Below are 16,317 nucleotides of genomic sequence, written 5' to 3' on the forward strand. Positions count from 1 at the left end.
AAGACTATCGAGCGTTCTGCAGAGAAGGCTGCTCCGGAACCTAGGGACACATAGTTGATGGACAGTTGTTGCTGTCAAAAGCGACTAGAAAACGCTCATTCATTATTTTCGGATTTATGTACCTTGTTTGATTTACCTTTTTTACCATTAACAAAGTAATCGTGAATTGTTGCGCGCAATGTTTCTATTTTTTTCGTTCGTTTTTTCTACCTTTTCTCATATGTTGTCGATACCTTTTCACTTTCATCAAAGCAACCCTCTTTACGGATTCAGATTTTTGCGTCGATCCTTTTAAGTTGTAACCTTTGAATTAAACATTTTACACATTGTTTGTCGCTTCTTTTTCAATATTGAGACACAAATGGAACTCGTTATGAACCGATCAAAAAGCATTAGCTGGCGAATCGGGTGATCCTTTTTTGTTTCGCTGTAGCATTCTCGTATTCTCTCGCTGGACACACGACGGTCATCTTTGGGCCTCAATTTTGTTTGTTCTGTTTTTGTTTAAATTCTGTGTTACTTGTTCTACTTTATGACGGCCTGCCTGCAGCGGCCGATTGCCTTTTTCTTCCGTAGGTTGTTTAGTTAGTTGCGTACTGTGGTGTATCTTTAGTAGTAGTTCCTCTGTCCTCCACGCGAACTCGGGTGTGCGTTTCATTCGTTCCGATTTAGTCGGAATCCGTCGCTTGACATTGTTCGTGATGTTTTTTCCCTGTAGTTTTCCGTTTAATTGGTTTTCTTGCTGACACGGAACACTGAACTGCGCACGATGAGACGCCGATAAAAAGGATGCACACACAAACACACACGAACTGGTCATGAAATAGTGTAAAAAATAGAACATAACAGTAGGAATAGAAGCAGAGTTGGTAACCGAACAGACACTCACACCGGAAAACAAAGAGAAACCAATTAAAATACACAAATAAAAGTGCAGGCACCAATATGCAAGGCACGCAAAACGCGGTGGCGCTCGCTGTCACAATAGAACAAAGATAAAGTAAATTCAGCATAAGCAGCAACACATAATTACCTATTACCTATAGAGCGAAGGTGGCGAACACGAATAATGCGCTGAATGCACGAGTGAAGGTGGAACGAACAAACCGGCGTAAAGTCGAAATTAATTCATCAAAAACGCTCGCTCGCTCGCCCGCGACCTAAAACGATGTGAACCTAATCACACAGACACCGACACATAAAACAGAAACACGAAAACGTAGGTCTTTAAAACAGAAAAGAAAATAAATATATAAATATATATATTTAATAAAAGAGAGAAATAAAAAAGTGAAAACTATAGAAGAGACGGAGCGTCGGACGAGAGAAAAAATAATGTGTTATAACGAAATAGAAAGAGGCAAAGATAGGAAGAAGGAAATAATTAGTGAGATGATGATGCCGAATAGTGTAGCAGAAAAGCTGGGCTCTGGTGGGCAGGCTCTAGAGCGTTGCAAAGATAACAAAGTATAATATTAACATAAAGCAAAACAAACACTTTCTTTCCTCGAGTCCCAAACGACACACCCAACCACAGAGAGAGAGAGAAAGAGTAGGAGAGAGAGCGAGAGCGAGAGAACAGAGTGTTGATGTGCGTGCGATGACTGGGAAGAAAGTGAAGGGACAGAGTTACTCAAAAAAGGATTGAAAAAGCGAAAAAAAAACAAAAAACATGATGAAATACATTACACACTTGCATTGTTGTTATTGGCCTGTTGCCCGCCCCCCAACGGTGTTTATTGAAAGAAACAGAAACAAACAAACGAAAAAGTATTAGAGCCAAGAGCCTGTCGCAATGAGATGAGGATCCGAGGTCCGAGAAGGGGTCGCACACAAATTGGAATCATTGGAAGCATGCTGCACTTTTACTGCCACACTGCGCATCCCCGTACTCATCTCGTTATTGTTGCCGTTTACAGTTCCATTTTTCTTTTCTATTGTTTTTGGAACAGGTTCGCTCCATTTCTTCATCATCTCATCCGGCCGAAAGCGGGGCGCCCTGGCGCAGGATCATCCGCGTCGCATCATCCGTGCATCTCCCGAAATCATCTCCCCATCACGTGCTGCTGTCAATCATGTCCCATCCCATCACGCCGTTATCAAATGGGTTCACTATTGTTTTACCGGTTTTTGTTTCACCATTTCAATCATGTATGCAACAAGTGCCCCCGACAAGAAGAAGGTGTGCGTGAATTGTGATAACGAGTGCGTGAATCGAATGAATGTCGAAGAACACAAGAGGTCCCTTAAAGCCATTTTCCACCCCATAGGGGGCAAGCTAACTGAAAATGAATGAAGATTAAAACTTTAAACAGACACGCCACAGACACACGACGGTGATAGTGCGCAGAAGTTGCAAACAAAGTACGAAAGTAGCCCGAAGCAGCGGTCGGATCGTTACGCTATGTATTAATTATTAGAGCTAAAGATACGAACCAAATTCGAGCGCAAACGGTGGGGGGGAGCATATTCGAATTCGGTAAAAGCAAAACAATAGATTGGCTTCGAGTGCGGAAGTAACGAAGAAGACAAACAGTAGGAAGGACGTTTAGCTTGTGTTCTCGGGCAAACTGTGTTTAGAAATTGGTTTAGAGAAAGAGAAAAAAGCTAAAAAGTGCTAATAAAAAAATGCTCTATAGAATATGATGCAAAAAATTACAGCAAAACAGAACACAGGGCAGAGTGGGGAGTATAAATATTAACACACATAAAACGTTAGGCTGATTGACAAAAGTGGCCTTTAGAAGAAATAATTGTCTATTGCGTCCTCACCGTGTCGTTGTTTTGTGCTCGTTTTTAACTCAACCGAACCGCGTTTCGTTCGTTCTTTCGGACCCGGGAAACCGGGCCCATTCCCCGGCGGGTGCAACTGCTGATGATGATACCACTACCACTAGGACTACACTACTGCTGCTGCTACTTCCTCTTTTGAGTGATCAAACCGGAAATGCCCGACATATGGGCGCGAGCGTACAGTTTTTGGACGAATCATTTAGGAGGAAGTACACGTGTAGAACAGGACGAAGGATGCGCGCGTCCGAATTCTAAACGAAGCTAATAATAATAATAATAGTGAGTTGTGCATCCCGCTCAGCCAGGTTGAAACAATATGCCATCCCACAGCAGCAGCGGCAGCAGCAGTGCACCGTGAGAAACTAGTAACGATACGCGACCGTACTCCGTTTGATAACAAACTATTTACGGATTTCTATTTTTCTAGACTCTCCCACAGGCGAGAGCCACCCAAGCTTTTACAGTTTTGCGGCGCGCAAGCCTTAGAGTGTTGTAATAGTTTCTCTCTGAATGTGTTGTGGCCAACCCCCCTTTTGCCGTTTGCTTCGCGGAGAACCGATTGTGGATCGGCGGTTTTTATTGTGTAACTGTAGAAACATTTCGTGTAGCCAGCGTAGCAGAAGTTGGTTGCCAAATACACACAAAGACACACGCTCCGGGCAGTAGAAAAGTAACACTCTGAACACACTTGTAAATACGTTTGTTCTGTACTAGTGATCTGTTTGCAGAGTGTAGCAGTTCTCTGTGTTCTGGGGGTTGGGCAGAAAAGGTTGTAAAGTAAGGTGTCCGTGCCGAACGTTAAACCATGGGCAGAAAGGCGCAGAAAGGATGCTGCTGGAACATTAGAGGAATCAAAGACAAACACATACACACCGACACACAATAACCATATCAAGCTGAACAGAGATTTATCAAACAAAATCTAATTACCCTAGACTTGTTTTACGTTCTAATTTGTGTTCTTATATTCCATTTTTCCATTTGTGTTATACAGAATATCGGCTATTGGTTTTCTCTTTGCTTTCTCGTTACCTTATTTAAAGAGATTTTGAGGAAAACGCCTCATTCAGAAATGGAGAAAATACGCACTTTAATGCCGCTTCTAACGCGATAAGGCCACCAGTTTCCACGCAGAAGGTACTGGTACTCGAATCGGCCAGGATTGCGCCAAGTTCCATGTTCTACGAAAGGTGGTTCGAATGTTACGGAAAGAATAAATGACGATCGGAAGGCAGAGAAGGTTGATAGAGAACGAAAACGGTGGTGAGAGCCGCGACAAACCACAAACCGCAGTGAACTAATAAATATTGGAATCTTATTAAAGAAAAGAAAACAAAAGTAGTCTATCTTATTGTTTCGTGGATTCTGGATGACCGCTCGAAATCAAAACGCGTACAGCATTTTGTTTATATTCGTTCGCCTGTTGTTCAGAACAATAAATTAACAATGAATAAATATCGACATCGATCTCTCGATTTGAATTCTCATTTTAAATCCGAAATCGGTTGCTCAAAACGAAACGGGAGAGTGCGGCGGCAGGAAGCAGCGTAAAATGTGAAAACCGGCGCCAAAAAACTGTTTTCGCCGAAAAATGTTTCTTCTCAAATTGCTCCGCAAAATGATGAAATTGTACCAGGAGCCCATACTTTTTAACATTTGAAACAGATAGCGCAATTCGGGATTCGCATGCTATAAAATCAACCGCTTTATAGCATCATCGACCGAGCATGCTATAAAAATAAGTTGAAATTGGACATTTCGCACTTGAAAATGAAATGTTTCAAATCTACTAAGAGGTGAGTGAAATTAGCCCAAAGCCGTTATTCACCACGGTAGACTTTGATCGTGGTTCTCGGTGAAATGCACAGTTAAAATCTACATTTCCTCAACTCAAAACGTTTCAAATAATATTGTCACCGTGATAATTATTTGTTTTATTTATTGAACCATATATTTGCCCTTTTTTCTGTAGTTTTATTATCATTTAGTTTTTCACCACCGGTATATTGACAAACGGCTGATTGGTCTGTCAAATGAACTGTCAATTGATTGTGTGTTGTGATATTATATTTTGTACGCCAAAGCAAGAAACGAAAACATTCGCTCGAACGAACGAACGAAAGAAAATAGCAATTCCCAAGTTCCCGCGCCGTTCTCCTGTCCCACCGCAAAGGTCTAAAGGTGTAAGGTGCAATAGAGAGTTTTGAGAATGTTGGATTTACTTTAACACGAAACAAAGAAAAGGCGGAAGCGAGGCAGTAGCTGTAGCAGGTTTACGGTGGCGACTCGGTGGTGTTCCGTGGGTTCCAGTAACAACGACGACGACGACGAGTCAAAGCAAAACGGCAATCAGCTGACCACCGGAGCGGGGACGGTACTCGTAGCGTAGCATAGCGCAGCTCACCTAACAAGCAACGAGAGAATGATCACCCTCGCTCGCAAGAAGAAAGAATCGAACAGTGGTGGGACCGCGGGAGCAGGCAGTAACGGGGTTTCCGGAGCGACCGCCACCGGGAACAGTTCGCTGGCGGACGCCCCGAAGCGGATATCGATCCGAGAGTTCCTGCTGGTGAAGGAGGTCCAGGAGCTGGAACAGAATCTGCCCACCACCTGCAAAGTTACGTTTCACGATCCGAACGTGCTGAGCGAGTTCACGCTGGCGATCACCCCGAACGAGGGTTTCTGGTGCGGTGGCCGCTTCAAGTTCAGCGTGCTCGTACCCGAAGAGTATAACATGGCCGTAAGTGAACTTGAGAACCTTTGCGGTTTGTCTTGCTTCTCATCGCACGATCTATTCCATTGCAGCCCCCAAAAGTCAAGTGTCTCACGAAGCTTTGGCACCCCAACATCTCCGTCGACGGTGACATCTGCCTTTCATTGCTACGGCTCAACTCAATCGACGGCCTAGGCTGGGCACCGACGCGGCGGCTCAAGGACGTCATTTGGGGACTTAACTCACTCTTTACCGTGCGTAATTTTTCTTTTTCTGGATCACACGCCTTCGTGTTCTGTTGCAAACAATGATGTGCTTACTTTGATCATTTCTGATGACCACCGAAAGCAGATCATTGTAAGCGACGCCATCAAGATGAGATTATTAATAGCCGAACGAAGAAAATGTGTGGATCATATTTACCTTAGCTTAGTAGTGTCCGACATCTGATCGTCGATCGTTTCGATTCTTCGCAGGACCTGCTCAACTTCGACGATCCGCTCAATATCGAGGCTGCCGAACAGTACTCCAAAGATAAAGACCGCTTCCAGGCGAAGGTCCGCGAATACGTCTTACGCGCAAAGATCATAGATCCTCACACGTTCCATTAGGCCGCGGCACTTGAACCGCCCTCCTCACGCGTCGGACGGCGGATGATATTGCACGCGATTATCTTCTGGAATGGCGCCGACCAAAACTAAGGAGAAAAGTCTTCACAACACACAGATAGAGAAAAAGACGTTTTTTACTACTCGTTTAGAAAGTGTGGAAAATGCAACGCGCCGGAATCTGCCCGGCCCAGTCCGGCCACAATGGTCAAGGAGGACCTCAGGCAGATGTGATGATGAGTCGGGCGTTGGAGATTAGAACACCGGACTGTTATTTGGCCGACGGCGGCCCTCCTGACTGTTGATTGTGACGAACTTCTTTATTATTCTTTCCTAAGATGTAATTTAATGTGTCCCGGTCGTGTGTTGTTCGATTTTATTTTTTGCTACGACGCCGCGCACTGGAAGATGAAAGTGCGCGGTGCAGATGAAGGTGCCGCCGTTCCCTCGAAGAACAATTGTAATTATACATAACAAAACCGAAAAATGCTGGTAAACTGATAATGATAATCGAATTTTCGCCCGTAAGATTAGCAATGTCTAGAGAAATAAACGAAAAAGAACAGCTGTGAAACGGAACAAACGTTGTTTGCTTTGGCCCTCGTTGGCGAGTTGAACCTGGAAAAAAATTCACTAGGAGATCGGTTGGCCAGGGACATCAACTGTCCCCTACCCTTCTTCCCTGGAAGCACAAAAGATAAATGCGACATTTTTTATGTTGCCTTTTATTTATGCTGCTTATTCGCGCACACTTTGCCTATCGTTGTTTAGCCGTTCGTCGTTCTGCCGCAGATTCTCTCTGCTTGGTGATTAAGATTAGTGTGTGTTGCTTTTTTGCGTTACAACTTTACGTCGTTCCTTTCTCTTTCGATCGTCCTCCGTTCGGAGAAATCAGGAAATCGGGAGAAAGTAGGAAACATTCACTAAAACTTCCATTTCTTCGCTTGCATTCAATCAACTCTAATTACTTAAGTTCGCTGTGTAGTTTAGTTCTGCTTAACTCACAATATTTTCCGTTTTGGAGGTGCTTTAATTGAGTGCCATTGCGACTACGTGTATCGATACCAAAGTAAAAGGAAAGGCCAAATTCTCATAAACTCATTCATTATCATGCACTTGAAAGCGCACATCGCGGAAACTTTCTCACTGACTGATTACTCGGTTGTTTGTAGTAAAAATTGATTTCTACTTTCGTTTCATTATCTAGTTTTTACTTCTTCCTGGGTCTATACGTAGTCGTGGTGACGACCTCGCAACGTGTAGGTTTACTTAAAAGAGTAAGTGAAATCCTAGCGAGAGAACCTTAAAACCGAAACAAACACATTTAAACAACGAAAGAAACCAAAAATAAAACATATATGAACATACTTTACAATTCTGCACCGCTTTTCGCGAGCCCGAAAAGAAAACGGGGGCAGAGGCAGTCAAAGTGGTTTTCTAATTCAGCTGACCAGAAGACACGGGAACGAGGATATGGGCAGTCTCACGAGGGACACGTACTAACGTCAGGTTGGGGGGAATGCCTTAAAGAAGGTAACCGCGCTTGTGGTCGTAAGGATCGCGCTAGAAATCGCGACCGCAATCTATGCTCAGCGCAATCAGGAGAACTTTTACACGATCAGACATTCAACATCCTGCAGTACAACAGGGATACGCTAAGATACCCTTCAGTTGGTCTTATCTAAACATTCGACCTCTAGAGTGTTTTTCTTTGTTCTAGAGAGACCTACTGACTGATTAACGTTAGACAGACGCACACAACGATCGCGGTGCGGAGAGAATACAAAACACAGCCACCCAAACGCAAACCGCCGACCCGGCGCACAACACACACGCCCTCTAATGGAAACGTTTCCTTATCATATGCACACTTTTAACAGCAACGCCTTGTAGAGTTTACTCGATCGCTCTCGTGTATCGGTTGATCGTTGAACTGGATTGTTTGTTTGATTATTTAATTTCCGCACACTTTCAAATGGCTGCTTTCTGCTTGTACTTTAATAAAATTTGTTTCCGCCTTACTCCTGTTTTGCGTTTTGTTATCAACTTTCGCTTGTAACGTATTTGTTTTTGATGCAATTGTTAGCGTGGTGGATCAACGGTTTGTTCCTCTGAACCGGTCTCCTCCGTATTGATGAGGGATGATGATGTTTTGTGGCTAATAAAATGGTTCTCCGCTGCTCCTTCGAGAGTTTTGAGCTCGCAACTTCAATAATTACCGCTGTCGAAGATCGCACCACATATGCCTCTGGTAGATAACTGGCATTTTTATACTCTTCTTATCTTATATTGATAATGGTTACAAACGACGACTACAGGGGATTCCACTATTAGTTGAGAAACGGTGATAAATTCAGTTTGAGAGCGCATTATCTTCATCTCAGACACTCGACCAACACTCATCCCCAATCAGGGTTAAAAGGAATGAGAAAAATCGGGAATTTTCAGAACAAGAAAACCCCTTTATCATTTGATCGGCTCCTGCTATTGCTGCTGCTGCTGCTACAGATTGGTTCAGGTTCCTTAAAAAAGTATTCTTCAACATCTTCGACCCACTGGAGCCAATCTAGCGTCATCAACAGGAAACAAACGTTCGGCTCGCGGGTATCGTTAATAGGCTAGAATCTCTCGTTTTCCCTGTGTGTTGTTTTCATGTTTACTTAAGTTTGTACACAACTAACGAAAATGCGAGAATTAGAACAAATCAGTACGAACGTGTTTCATTCATCTTCAGTTTCTCTCTTCTCCAACTTACTGCCGGCAGCCCTGTAGTCTCCTCGGTCTGTTGCTCCTCCTCGCTGTTCCGTTCTATAAAGAACCCTTTTCCTGCCACCTGCCATTTCGAATCTAGTTCGTGTTTCTTCACTCTTCACAGTGTAATAATTAATTTACAGACGTGCAGCCACTTGTGAGTCGATCTCGTTGTTTTTCTTTCGCTTTTATCTGTCCTACGCTCTCTCTCTTTTACTTCTTGTTCTTAAGCGCTGGTTACAATTCATAAATTATCATCAAATCTACATTATTATTTATCGGCTAAAAACCTAGTGTGTATCTTGGCGTAGCTATAAGAACATAATTAATTACTTTTACTTGTGAATCACCTTCTCCTGTGCTCATCCTTTTTTCATTTCGCGATGCTTTCTTATACGCCGCCGGGACACCGCCGTTGGATAATTTCTCTTTGCTGGTTTTACTTTCAGAGTGTCTTTCTCCTTCTGTTTTCGTTCGCATTCCTAATGGCCGTACGGTATAGCTTGAGCGACCCCATTGACAGTCTTTGATTTTAGGACATCGTTCTCGTAGGACATGATCGTCTCCGTGCCGTTCTCAAACACCCTGCAGCGAGCGAAAAAAAGGGGGAAAAATCAAAGATCAAAAACATTCCGAACACTCAGCGTTCTACAAGCGATCTCCGATCGTTACCTTTTGGTCATCAGCTTCTTGCCATTGACGAAGGTGGTGGACGTAGACGTACGCTTTACGGGGCCACCACCACCGCCCATGCTAAACTCCGAGATCGAGCTGACACCACTCCGGTGCGCCATTGGGTCGGCGGCGTTGAAGAAATCGTCCATCAGATTGATGCTCATGAACGGGGTCATGAACGGGGATGAGATGATGTTTTGCGGGTGCGAATGGCGCTGTTGGTGATGATGATGGCCATTGCTGGTACCGTTTGCTCGCCGCCCATTGTGATGTACGGGTTGGCTGACTGTGTTGAAAGAAATCGATGCGGGATCATTAAGAAGCGACTCTTCGGCAACAAGGGAACTCACGATAGTGACAACTTACTTCTGAACAGCTCATCGAACGGGGATCCACCAAAGAACTCTCGGAAGACCACCTCCGGATCGCGGAATGTGAACGGGAAGCCGAAGAACTCAAAGTCTTCCATGCCGACACCATTGCCATTGTGTCGCCGGTGGCGTGTGCTCTGATGGTAACGATCCGATCCGCCGTTGTTCATCAGTCCCTCCTTGCCATACTGATCATAGACGCGCCGTTTCTTTTCTGTTGCACGCGAGGGGTCGAGAGAAAGAAAATTAAGGATTTCATGAATAAAGAAGCATAAGGGGCAACCGCATTGGGAAATCTCAAAGCAACACTCGTCAAGTCAACACACTGGAGTTAGTTAACGGCCGACAAATTTAAGCCATTATTTTTTTCTATAATGACACTTGTATTTAATGACAAGATGCCAAATGATGGGAGTTCTGTTAGAAAGCTCTAGTTAATGATTTTACATTCAAAACAAAATGTAAACCATCATTAAAACACGGAAACTCAGTTGTCACATGGGGTTCATCGTCACAGAACGAAACGTTGTCTGGCGAGCATCGGTTTCATTCGTAAATTACTTGGATGCTCCAGTCAAGTTGTCCAGTTGATCAACTTTCGGTTGTTGGAACATGCTTCACTCGCACACAAGCGCGAGAGAAATAGTGTTAATTACCGAAAGCGTTATTATATTTCACCGGCCCAAGGCAGTCAGTCGAACTGCACAGATATCGTCACAGCATGCCACACACACGAAGATTCAAATGTTAGTTCACAAGAGATCGTTAATGAAATGTAAATTTGGCTATCCAATGTAAAAGTCATCGCATCAATCAACCGGCATCAGCCGCGAATCAGTTCACAGCAAGTCAAGCATTAGGCACGAACAGCACATAACGCTCGATCAGAAAGGATGGTTTGAAAAGTGCAACTCTACCAAAGAAGCGGAAAAACGGTGTCGTCTCAAAAAATCCTCTAAACGAAAACGTACGACTACCGCAGTGGTCCCGACCACCAGTGCCAGCAGAACCGAAGCGGTGATGATGATGGTCGTAATTTCGCCCACCGCGACCATAGTCTTGGTTGCTGCTAAAGGCGGACGAAGAGTAGTTGCTGCGTCGGGTGCCGAAGCTGCCCGCACTACCGTAACCACCGGTACCGGTGGTTCCTCCGGTGCCAAACTTCCGCGAGCTCCGGTTGTCGTAGATATTTCGTTTGTAGGCTACACAGACGGAAATTGAAATGTTATCAGGGCCATATAATCATCGTTCCACAGTCAGGCACTAGAAGGGTGCTCCTTTTTTAATAAATTTTGTTCCGCCATCAAAAGAAACACTAGAATTTCCGATGGGCTCGAAGCTTGAGAAAGCCATTTCCAAACATCTCACGCACGAAACCACTTACCATCCGAGAGTACTTCGTATGCTTCCGATATTTCTTTGAACCGCTTGTTTGACTCCTCCGGGTTGTCGGGATTTTTGTCCGGATGCCATCGTAGGGCTAGTTTTTTGTATCTAAAAAGGGAGTGGAAACCAAATCAACATCGCCGCACCGCATGAACGGTTCACTATCGACAGCAACAACTTACGCTTTTTTGATTTCGGCATCTGTGGCCGTTCTGGAAACATCCAGAACTTTGTAGTAGTCTACCATGCTTTTGTTGGGGATTACTTTATTTTCTACACCCCGCTGCTCCTGGGTTGATAAATGTTGACTCTACCTCTGCTCACAGTTCCGCTGTCCAGTCTTCTTTTGTCTACCAGCAGCTCTCGCTCTCCGTTATACACAGAAGAGAGTACTTGATTTCTTTAATGCTGCATTTGACTACAGACGACTATATTCCGCTCGAAGACACCAGCTGTGGGTGCCCGGGTATGAATGGATGCCTACCAACGCCTACTAACAAAGATTTTTTTAACAGGACCACAGAAGCATCCACCACCGGCCGTTACGATACTGCAATGAAATCGAAAATCAAAAATCAAATAAAAATCAAAGCCAACTTGATTATGATGAAGAGAAATCTCGGAAATATTAAATTGGGCGTTTTTCTGGATAAACCAAATATTGTAGATCGTGAATCACCGATCTCTGCCGGTTTCGGGGACGACATGTGAAATCCCATCAAACGCGGTTGCCTTAATTTCGTAATCAAACAAATCGTAATTGATCACCGATCATCACGCGGGTGGTTCACCTCAACACACGCGGTGTGGCGGCGAATCAATATGAGTCATCCTCTCCCGCGTTCGATATATGTCATATTTATGTGTGTGTCTGTGATCACCCATCACCCATCTGGTGCTTAGCCATTTGATTCGCATGGTAATTCGTGTTTGGTGGCGCAGTTTGGATGGGGAGATGTGGAACACCAAAGAGTGACACTTCCACCGATTTTGGAAAAAGCACCTCCCGTACGCTGCGCGCCCACATTCTCCCCCCCATCACAACTGCATCATCCCACGCAGGAAATATTCCAAAAACCATCCGTTCCGCTTCCGCCTCGCTGGCAGATAGTATGACGCGCTCGCGCGTCGTTGTGGGCCACTTCCACACACATATACAATGAGGCAACACGCAAAAGTTGTATTAATAATCTCTCTCGCGGCCCCGAATAAGTTTTGGTGATCGACCTTCTGCAAGATCACCATCCTCCTCCACCCGGAGTATAAAAATGTCGTGTGGGTTTGATGACCGAGCCGCCCGCCTTCCACAGAGAGTGCCGGGGTGTCTAAATGGGGCTCACGTGTGCGCCACTATTCCCCCATCGACAGATGGTTCGGGGGGTGGTAGAATGCGTGACAAGTTTATGAACTCTCCACACGCCAAAGAGTGGAAGTCGTTGTCCACCTCTCCCAAACACAAACCGGTGATCCGGGTGGCCGGTGAGTGCTCTTTTCGTTGCAACGACGCCACCCATTTTGACACGTGGAAACGGGTCACGCCGGGTTCACAGCGTGTCCGTTCGTGTCCCCGCCTTCGTCGCCGGAAATGATATGCGCTCTCCAATCGAAAATCACCACATGAGCCATACTCGAAGCTGACAGGAAGGTCACACCCCAGCCGGCCCCGGTCATGTGCGGAGATGGGAAAATAGATATACGATGAAAAGATTTGAACGCTGGCGGTCAATGACACGGCTGTCATCGTGGTGTCCCGCATTGATAGACATCTTCATTATTTAAATTAGGGAGCATAGATAATAAAGTCCCGCGGCGTGTCGTTTCCCTAGCTTTCGGGAAGCAACCTCAGGATTCAGGCTGCTAGGCAACTGAAACACGAAGAGCAGATAGAGCTTTCCACGAAATAGAAAACCTGTTGAAGGGCCCCACAGGGCACAGGATTTTAATGGATCACGTTGGCAACGAGGTGGTGATCACACTTCACGACCTTCCAGACACGCGCACGCTGATCGGGTGTTATAGGCGGCACCGTCTTTCGACAACCATTTTTATAATTTGTGACGTTTGAGGGCCACTTTGAGTGTCATCGACCAGCCAGTTTTCGGTGATCCATTCATGCACGCACACGCGCAGAAGGTGCGCGCGTGATCGTGAGGATCACGCGAGTGTCACCGACCGGCTGTCGGCCTTTTTTGCACTACATTTCGCGGTGCGGTGCCAAAAAGGATAAAACGGCTTACTGCGTTACGTTACACCCTCGGGCACCGGGTGTCGTTAGTTCGCTTCGGTGCGACCTTACAGCACTCACACGCGCACGGAACCGGTATTTGCAACGGTATTTCACTTGCCCCACACACAGCGCACGAAACGCGAATCTTCTCGGGGGCCTCGGGGGCCCGGATTTTCTCGGATTTCTGTTTACATTCGCACGCCGCAACCGCCGCCACATCAATCGATCTCTGTGTGCCGATCGATCTTACTTTCAATTACGGCCGAATTTAATACACTCCTCGCTGGTGGCACTGAGAAGCAAACTGCGAGCAGCGATTCCTGCTTTGTTTGTTTTAATCTAGGCACTACTCTCGAAGGGGCTGCCTTTGTCTGGTGTGAGGGGCCTGCTGACTCACGGCGGAACTTGAAATTTACCTTCGTGAACTTTTCACTTTCCGTGCGGCGAACGACTACTGGCCGCGTTCGAACAGCAGCGCACAGATCACAGCACACGGATCGCGCCACTCGTTGAAAGTAATTTCATTCGATGGTGCGAATGTAATTAAACCTCACGCACTCTGCTTACGTTTCCACGCTGCTCGCGAGTCGAACTGCGGATTGGGAAACCGAACCACGAAAGAACGCTTTCGCGGTCTGTCAAAACTGTGTTCGTTTGAGTGTGGTGGAAGACCTTTTATCAGACAGCAGCGCACCAGACCAGAACCGTCGGAGGCTCTCGCGCGGTCGGCTGCTTATCTCTTGTGGAGCCACCGCGAACACACACAGACACACAACACAACACGACGCCAGGTGGCTTATCAGCTGACAGCGTGACCAGCGTGGTGTGCGAGTTGGCGGCGGCGGCGCGATCTGGAACGACTTTTTCACACGAGCAGTGAATTGCTCTTCGTGGTGACTCTGCGCTATGACGCTACCGAGCAGCAGGCCGGATTGTGGTTTGCAAAGGCAAACCCAATCTCCCAGCGGTTTCACACACAGCTCGCCACAACGCTATGACCCAGACCCAGTATTGTTATCTCATGTGCAAACTCACACCGGTGTTGTTGGTGGTTGTGAGCACCGGATCGCGATCGCTACACGTAGATAACGCGTGATTAAACGTGAGTACATTTAAAAAAAAACCTCGACTGAAATAAAATTAAAGCACTTTTTTAATAATTTTTCGCAACACCTCCGACAAAGATCGTTCACTTGCAATCAGTGCGCACCAAAATATTAGGTTGGCTAAAAAGAAATCCATTATTTTTTGGTGAAATTAAAAACTATATTTTCCAGGTTTCCAATGGTTCGATTTGCGTCAAATATGCACCGTTTTGTTGGAAAATGTGTTGTCTTTCTTAAAATACCTACATGATGATTGTTTTGTAGAAGGTTTAGTCGTTATTGGCGAAAATATCGAGCAATCCATTTTCGCAACCCTTTTTGATTTTAGTTTTTCATCACTCAGGAAATTTTGTAATGCGCGAAAAAGGTATCAATCGTTTGGTTCAGAGTCCGTACTATACGGTGGATGCATTAAAACTTCCCAACCAAGCTCCCGGACTTTCTGGGGAGTCACTAAAGACGTGCGTCACAATTCGTTGTCCTGATAGAACACAAACCCTCTTCCGTTGGCCGATTCTGGTCGTTTCTGGTCAATTGCTAGCTTTGAACGGTGCAGTAATTGCCAGAAGAGATTCGAATTTAGTGTTTGGCTACACGGAAGTAACTTATAATAAACGATTCTTTCAAGTCCCACCATTTACCCAGTAGAACCTTCCTGGCCGTTATTCCTGGTTTGCCACCGGTTATGCTGCTTCACCACGCTTAGCCCAAGACCGATTTCACACAGTATTGTCGTATGCATTCCATTCCTCATCCCGAGTACCCATCCGTTTAAGAAATTGTACGATTTCATTCCGTTTTGCCACACGTTTTGCATACGTTCCGTTTCCGTTTTGCATACTTCACGAGATATCGATCACTAAAGCAATAATGGAGAAAATAATGGATTTCTTTTTATCCAACCTAATATACGTAATAGAGCTAATATAATAGAGAGTTGCATCATGTGGTATGCAGGCGCGCGATAACGTAACTTAATAATCGGTGGTGGTGCTGCATCACGCGGCGGTCATCGGACACCGCACGTATCAAACTAAATGAGTCACACCACGGATGATGATGATGACACATGACTGACGCGCCGGGCTGGGAAAGTTTCATCCTTCAAACGATAATTAAAAGATTATCTTCAAAACATCGGCGACAGATGGCGGGTCAACTAGTTCGTGGAAGTTTCCGAGTCACGGTTAAAAGGAAAAGTAAAACAGAATTATTCCAATAAATGTAATACCAGTAAACCACGGATTGATCCGGTTTCCTCATGACCGCTCACTAAACACCGCTGACTAATGTAACAACGGTTGGCGGCCAATAAGGAAAACAATCGTTGCCATAATAAGGAAGAAAATGGCGTGGCGCGGCGCGGCGTTAAGAAACGGTTAACCTCTCTCTCTCCCGGGGCGACGGGCAATTTATTTGGCCTCGGCAACAGTTTCCAGCTTCTCTACTGCAAAAACTCACAGAGCAGTGCTCGGGGACAGAACCGCGAGCACCCGGACACCGGATTATAGGTTAACACGCGTTTTCACCTAAAGGCACCTAATAAAGGGGGGCTAGACCCGGTCAGGCCACTAGCAAGATTGTTCGCGGGTGCGCGAAAGATACAATTTATGCGCCAGCATCATCGCACAAGGAAGTCCTGTGTGCTCGCGCAAAGACTGTCGAAGGAAGAAAGTTTAAAAGGAAC

At 45.5% G+C, this 16,317-nt stretch overlaps 2 protein-coding genes across 3 annotated transcripts in view; one reads left to right on the top strand and one right to left on the bottom strand.

The window, feature by feature from the left end:
• Positions 1-4,878: 4,878 nt before the first annotated feature.
• Positions 4,879-6,298, top strand: LOC131213833 (NEDD8-conjugating enzyme UBE2F-like). The gene is made up of 3 exons (XM_058207997.1): positions 4,879-5,533; positions 5,599-5,760; positions 5,983-6,298. Exons 1-3 carry the CDS (start codon positions 5,216-5,218, stop codon positions 6,115-6,117), a joined length of 615 nt encoding a protein of 204 aa, XP_058063980.1. The 5' UTR covers positions 4,879-5,215; the 3' UTR covers positions 6,118-6,298.
• A 544-nt stretch (positions 6,299-6,842) lies between these two features.
• The window catches only part of LOC131206123 (dnaJ homolog subfamily B member 6), a 55,033-nt gene continuing 45,558 nt past the window's right edge, over positions 6,843-16,317 (bottom strand). Inside the window, exons 4-9 of one of the 2 annotated variants that reach the window (XM_058198535.1) lie at positions 11,480-11,847; positions 11,296-11,405; positions 10,829-11,113; positions 9,907-10,125; positions 9,538-9,826; positions 6,843-9,450 (exon numbers count right to left, since the gene is read on the bottom strand). In XM_058198535.1, the coding sequence (XP_058054518.1) occupies positions 9,348-9,450; positions 9,538-9,826; positions 9,907-10,125; positions 10,829-11,113; positions 11,296-11,405; positions 11,480-11,544 (1,071 nt within the window). In that variant the 5' untranslated portion in view covers positions 11,545-11,847 and the 3' untranslated portion in view covers positions 6,843-9,347. The remainder of the gene's footprint in view (positions 9,451-9,537; positions 9,827-9,906; positions 10,126-10,828; positions 11,114-11,295; positions 11,406-11,479; positions 11,848-16,317) is intronic. The other variant, XM_058198536.1, reaches the window with a different exon arrangement.

The sequence above is a fragment of the Anopheles bellator genome, chromosome 1 (genome assembly GCF_943735745.2).
Source record: "Anopheles bellator chromosome 1, idAnoBellAS_SP24_06.2, whole genome shotgun sequence".
In the NCBI taxonomy this organism is placed as follows: Eukaryota; Metazoa; Arthropoda; class Insecta; order Diptera; family Culicidae; genus Anopheles; species Anopheles bellator.